Genomic DNA, 5,976 nt, shown 5'->3' with positions numbered 1-5,976 from the left:
TTTTTTGTATTTTTTAGTAGAGACGGGGTTTCACCGTGTTAGCCAGGATGGTCTTGATCTCCTGACCTTGTGATCCGCCCCTCTCGGCCTCCCAAAGTGCTGGGATTACAGGCTTGAGCCACCGCGCCCGGCATCACCGGCTTTTCTAAAGGGCAGCGAGGTACAGTCGCAGAGTTCTCTGGAGAACGAACACCCCCCCCCCCCCCCCCCCCCCCCCCCCCCCTCCAGAACTGGCGGAGACTGGAAGGAACGCGTACAGACCACGGGACCTTCCCTGGCTGTGGGCCGACGCCTAGCTGTCCTTGACCTCCCCAGCAGTCAGAGGCGCGCGCGGGAGAAATGAAAGTAAAACCTGTCCTGGCGCGGACCCAAGTGGAAACTGGCGACAAGTAAGTCGCATCCTCAGAGAGACTGATAGCCAGTCCTGGATCGGTGGGAAGAGCTTGACTCGCAGAGGATAAAGTGAAAGGAAAAGGAAATGGGAGACAAGGAAGAAGAACAATAGTTAGGCTGGGGAGGCTCCTGGTCATCCAGCAGGCGTGCAGTAATAGCTGCTGTCTGCGGTGCAGACGGACTAGCCGCCCGGCCAGGCCGCTGCAGTGACCGCCCTGTCCCCAGCCAGGCGGTCGGATCCCGACCAGTGCTCCGTGCTGCACTCCTCGAACCCCCCGCGTCCTAACCCCTTACTAGGGCCAGGGTCAGGGCCCGGAATCTGTCCTCCGTCCTCAGATGGAATTCAGGTCCGCTCAGGTGGCTTCTTCCAGGAAGAGTCCTTAAAATAAACAACCTCGGCGCGGCCATTTCTTCCCCAGGTGCAATGTCCACTGTTGAGTCCCGAGAGTGAAAAGGCGGCTGAGCCAAGGGTGCGCGGCCCAGACAGACCACTCTGGGCAAGGTCCGCGAGACCCACCGCCCAGCCGCCTTTGCACCGGAGCTCAGAGCCATATGGCAGAGTAGGAAAGAAGCTTAAAGGTCTGCTGAGGACCGGCTGTAAGATGGGGACACGAGAGATGGGACGTGACTCGCCCACCTTCACACAGAGAATTGCCGGGAGGTGAGGACCAGAAGCCTCTTTGGCTAGTGGTCTTGCACCCTTGGCCTCTCCGTCGAGTCGCTGGGCTTCAGGACATTCCAGTAGAGGAGTGGTTAGTAGGACCCCAGAAACCCACAAGCAAGAAGCAGGAAGCCCCGTGGCTTAGCCTTTCCTTCCCAATTTGGCCCCCAGGAGAGAAGAAAGAGCAGAAGCTGTGATGGAAGAGCACAAACGGGTGACAAACGTGTTTAGCGTGATTCATCATGAACAGGCACAAATTCTTTGGGCGGGGGCTAGGACTCTCCTTTCCCCCTTGAGAAGACGGTGACCCCAGCCTAGAGGAATCCACACCGCGCCCCAGTCGGCCGTGCTTGCGTGTCGGGCCGAGTAGGGACTCTGCTGCTTCCTACCTGCAGGGTGACTTCCCCTCTCTGCAGATACCTCCCCTCTCTGAGCTTGAATTTTCTACCTCCTGAAATGGGAAAAGTAATGTTACCTTCCTTGCCTGACTCAAGGGTGGGTGTGAAGCTCAAAGTAGACTGGGATGTGGCCGTGCTTGGTAAACTGTAAAATAATTAGCATACGTAAAGCGTTAGTGTGCTCCCTGGCAGTCAGTCCTCACGTTTACGATGGATGAATGAAAGCAGCCAGGCGCACTCTCAGGTTATGACCTTATAAGGCATAATAGGATTACAAGGAGGCAAAATGAAACAGTGTTTCATTTTGGTTATTTTGGTTATTCCTATGTTTTTGGAATTTTGGTTATTCCTATGTTTCCAAATAGAAAAGTAAATTCTGAAATTTCAGATAATTCCCCCCTCCAAATCCCAATTCTCAATTTAGCTTTTCTGAGCTTTGTCCCTACTGTGAAATCTTACTAGCCCATCCCGAAACCCCGGGGTCTCGGTCCTCTGGGGGACTAAGTGAGTCCTGCTCCTCTCGGCTCTGCTCCGTCCCTGCCCCGGCCCCTCCGCGGGAGTCTGGGGTCGCGGCCCGGTCAGGCGCCAAGCCGGCAGGGGGCGCGGTCCACTTGAGTCCACAGCTCCCCAACTCCGGGGCTCGGGCTATCCGCGCGGTCCCTCCCGCCGGCTCTTGCTGTTTTTCGCCAGGAGGCTTTGCACTCCGGGCTGCATAGGTCCTGGATAAGGACCTCAAGAGGTTGTAGGGGCGCCCCTTGGCCCCAGCGTACTGTCTGAACCCTGTGCCCAAAGAGTTAGGGCTGTAGCAGTTCCTGCACTAACCGCCCGGAGCCCATACCTAAGCCCTCTGGGCACGAGGGACCTCCTCTCCCCCCAAGTCCCCCCCCCCCCCACCCCACCCCCGCCCCGAAGGAAGCAATGCGCGCGTCCGAGAGCAGGAGCGCGCGTGGCTTAGGAAAGAAAGGGAAGGCAACTGGGCAGCACAGGCCCCGCCCCGCCGCTCCCCCACCCGTGCGCTTATAAAGCACAGGAACCAGAGCTGGCCACTCAGTGGTTTCTTGGTGACACTAGATAGAAGAGCTCGAGCCTTGCCACTTCGGGCTTCTCGCTGCAGCTGGGCTTGGACTTCGGGGTTTTGCCATTGCCAGTGGGACGTCTGAGACTTTGTCCTCCAAGTACTTGGCAGATCACTGTCTTAGCAGGTAGGTGCCGTAGACGCTGCGGGTTAAGAGGTGGAGTGGGGGCAGTGCTTGCCAAGGCCCTAAACTGGGAGATCTGGGTGAGGGGAACAACCCACTTTGGGGGGTTCTCTGAGGGATACACCCCATATCCTGGGCCCAGCTCGTGCACACAGCTGGAGATCCAGAGACCCAGTCACCTCTGCTCCGTCAGCCAAGTTCCAAGAAGTTGAGCAGAGACCCTCTGGGAGCCTGGCGGGGTGCAGCGGCCTCCCGTGCGGGGCCTGTCACCCGGCAGGCGCGTGCAAACGCCTCTGGCGCCTCTCTGCGCCGAGGGAGATAAGTGCCAGGGAAAGCGCGGGCTAAACCCGCCTCGCCGGGGCCCCTGCCCGCCCTCCGTGCCCCGCCCGAGTGGTGCAGCTGGCCCGGGTGCTCACGCTCAACTCTTTCTTCTTTTCCAGGGTCTGCGCTTCGCAGCGGGGATGAAGCTGGTTTCCGTCACCCTGATGTACCTGGGTTCGCTCGCCTTCCTAGGCGCTGACACCGCTCGGTTGGATGTCGCGTCGCAGTTTCGAAAGAAGTGAGTCCGGGGCAGCCCCGTCCCCCGTCCTGGTACCTGGCAGGCAAGGGGAACTGACCGTTGGTCCGGAAGGTCTAGAAGTGAATGGGAGCAGGGACAGGCCAGGACATCGCCTGAACGCACGCGACTCGGGTCTGCTTGTGTTTTCCAGGTGGAATAAGTGGGCTCTGAGTCGTGGGAAGAGGGAACTGCGGATGTCCAGCAGCTACCCCACCGGGCTCGCTGACGTGAAGGCCGGGCCTGCCCAGACTCTTATTCGGCCCCAGGACATGAAGGGTGCCTCTCGAAGCCCCGAAGACAGGTAACTACGCCCTGTGCTGTCCAGGGACGGGAGGGAAGGAAGGTGTGCGGGAGGAGCTCTCCGTCTCTACTCCCCTGGCCCGGGGGGATCGTCGTGGCTGGACGGCAGCTCAGATGGCGCGAGCAGTTTCCAGCTCCCTCTGGCCCTAGAATGGCTCCCGTTCCCGGTGTTGGGGCCAAAGCTCTGCTTGATGGGGTCTCAAGTTGGCTTTCTCTCCCCCTTCCCAGAAGCAGTCCGGATGCCGCCCGCATCCGAGTCAAGCGCTACCGCCAAAGCATGAACAACTTCCAGGGCCTCCGGAGCTTTGGCTGCCGCTTCGGGACATGCACGGTGCAGAAGCTGGCACACCAGATCTACCAGTTCACAGATAAGGACAAGGACAACGTCGCCCCCAGGAGCAAAATCAGCCCCCAGGGCTACGGCCGCCGGCGCCGGCGCTCCCTGCCCGAGGCCGGCCCGGGTCGGACTCTGATGTCTTCTAAGCCACAAGCACCCGGGGCTCCAGTCCCCCCGAGTGGAAGTGCTCCCCACTTTCTTTAGGATTCAGGTGCCCATGGCACAACGAACAGTCGCGCAAGCATCCCGCTGGTGCCTCCCGGGACGAAGGACTTCCCGAGCGGTGTGGGGACTGGGCTGTGACAGCCCTGCGGAGACCCCGAATCCGGGAGGCACCCTCCGGCGGCGATCTCTGGCTTTGCAAGGGCCCCTCCTTCTGGGGGCATCGCTTCCTTAGCCTTGCTCAGGTGCGGGTGCCCCGTGGGGGCGGGATGCAGCAGAATCCGAGTGAGTGTTTGCCAGGCTTAAGGAGAGGAGAAACTGAGAAATGAATGCTGAGACCCCCGGGGCAGGGGTCTGAGCCACAGCCGTGCTCGCCCACAAACTGATTTCTCACGGCGTGTCACCCCACCAGGGCGCAAGCCTCACTATTACTTGAACTTTCCAAAACCTAGAGAGGAAAAGTGCAATGCGTGTTGTACATATAGAGGTAACTATCAATATTTAAGTTTGTTGCTGTCAAGAGTTTTTTTGTAACTTCAAATATAGAGATATTTTTGTACGTTATATATTGTATTAAGGGCATTTTAAAAGCAATTGTATTGTCCTCCTCCCCCTATTTTAAGACGTGAATGTCTCAGTGAGGTGTAAAGTTGCTCGCCGCGTGGAATGTGAGTGTGTTTGTGTTTGTGTGCATGAAAGAGAAAGACTGATTACCTCCTGCTTGGAAGAAGGAAACACCAAGTCTCTGTATAATTTCCATAAAATGGGTGATATGCGAACAGCAAACCAATAAACTGTCTCAATGCTGATTCATTCTCTCGGCTCGGCTCTCGCGTCTAGGGAGGGAGCGTGCCCTGGTCCCGGCCCGCCCAGGAGCCTTGGGGTCCCGCCGCCGGGCTTGGGAAGGTGGGACGGCAGCGCGTGCAGGTGCTGGCTCTACTCTGAGCGGGCTGAGCTGTCACGAGCTCTGTTCTCTGTGTGGGGCGCGCAGAGCACGTGTCCTGGGTGCGAACCAGGGCTTCGCGGAGACGCCCGAGGTCACCGCCTGGCGTGGCGGCCAGGCCGGGCGGGGGTAGGGGGAGCCCTAGTGGGTTGGCAAGCCTGGACTCTCGGGTTGCGCAACGAAGTCCTAGATTTACAGGGTTGCTCACAGAACCCTGCGCGAAAGTGCGCTTCGAAAAGTTGGGGTGGTCTCTGAGGCCTTCTAAGAGAGGCATTCCCCCTGCCTGCCGCGGTTGTTAAAGTTCCAAGGCGCCCCAGCAATGCGTTGGGACACCTCCGGAAAACCCAGTAACCGCCAGTAACCCCCAGTAACCCCGGGTCTGCCCCGGGCCCGAGCGCCCGCGGACCGCGGGCTCATGGGCGAGGCTGTGGCGCCCCCTGCAGGCAGCTGAGACAGGCCCAGCGCCGCCAAGCAGTACGTGCGGTTTAATAAGTTCTGCTACGTGGGAGTCAGCACACAGCCTTAATGAAAGAAAGAAAAAAAGAAACAGTTTGCAGATGCCAACCAGGGCCGTCCCCCTACACCCCCCAGACCTGCACCGTGGCTCCCTGTTCTGGGACAGTGACTCAGCGCCCACACGCTGCGCTGTGTGCAGCTGCCTGCTGGAGGCGGGCGGGACGGACGTGCCGCCGGAACCGTGAGCCTCCGACGGCCTGAGACCTTCATTGTTCCGCCTCCCCTCCGCTCACCTCTTCCTTCCTCCTTCCCAAGCCGTTTTTCATTTTTTTCTTCACTTCTCTCCAGCCTTCCTCTCTCTCTCTCCTTCCTTCTCACTTTCTTTATATGCCTTATCTTCTGAGAAGGTTGATCGCAGTTCCGGCGATAGACAGACACTAAGCCCTCTTTGAGTGACTAGAAAGGCAGGGGACATAGGAATAGTTAGGACATAAGGGGAGAGTAAAGAGAAGGACCCCTGATTTTGATTTCAGGGTGCCCCGTTTGTGTCATCCAATATCCTAAGGAC

General features: G+C 58.8%; 1 protein-coding gene across 3 annotated transcripts; it reads left to right on the top strand.

Moving 5' to 3' along the window:
* Nucleotides 1-289: 289 nt before the first annotated feature.
* Nucleotides 290-4,822, top strand: ADM (adrenomedullin). 3 transcript variants are annotated; one of them, XM_023189922.2, is made up of 5 exons: nt 290-389; nt 2,524-2,654; nt 3,092-3,210; nt 3,362-3,511; nt 3,739-4,822. In XM_023189922.2, the coding sequence occupies exons 3-5, from the start codon at nt 3,113-3,115 to the stop codon at nt 4,049-4,051; spliced, it is 561 nt and encodes a 186-aa protein (XP_023045690.1). In that variant the 5' UTR covers nt 290-389; nt 2,524-2,654; nt 3,092-3,112; the 3' UTR covers nt 4,052-4,822. The 3 variants fall into 3 exon arrangements, with proteins under 3 accessions (XP_023045690.1, XP_023045692.1, XP_023045689.1); XM_023189924.2 differs by lacking the exon at nt 290-389 and adding an exon at nt 1,400-1,519; XM_023189921.2 differs by lacking the exon at nt 290-389 and having other exon boundaries at nt 2,136-2,654.
* The last annotated feature ends 1,154 nt before the right edge of the window (nt 4,823-5,976 follow it).

The sequence above is a fragment of the Piliocolobus tephrosceles genome, chromosome 13 (genome assembly GCF_002776525.5).
Source record: "Piliocolobus tephrosceles isolate RC106 chromosome 13, ASM277652v3, whole genome shotgun sequence".
Lineage (NCBI taxonomy): Eukaryota > Metazoa > Chordata > Mammalia > Primates > Cercopithecidae > Piliocolobus > Piliocolobus tephrosceles.
The sequence above is the reverse complement of the archived record's forward strand: the minus strand, read 5'-3'. Positions and strand labels throughout refer to the sequence as shown.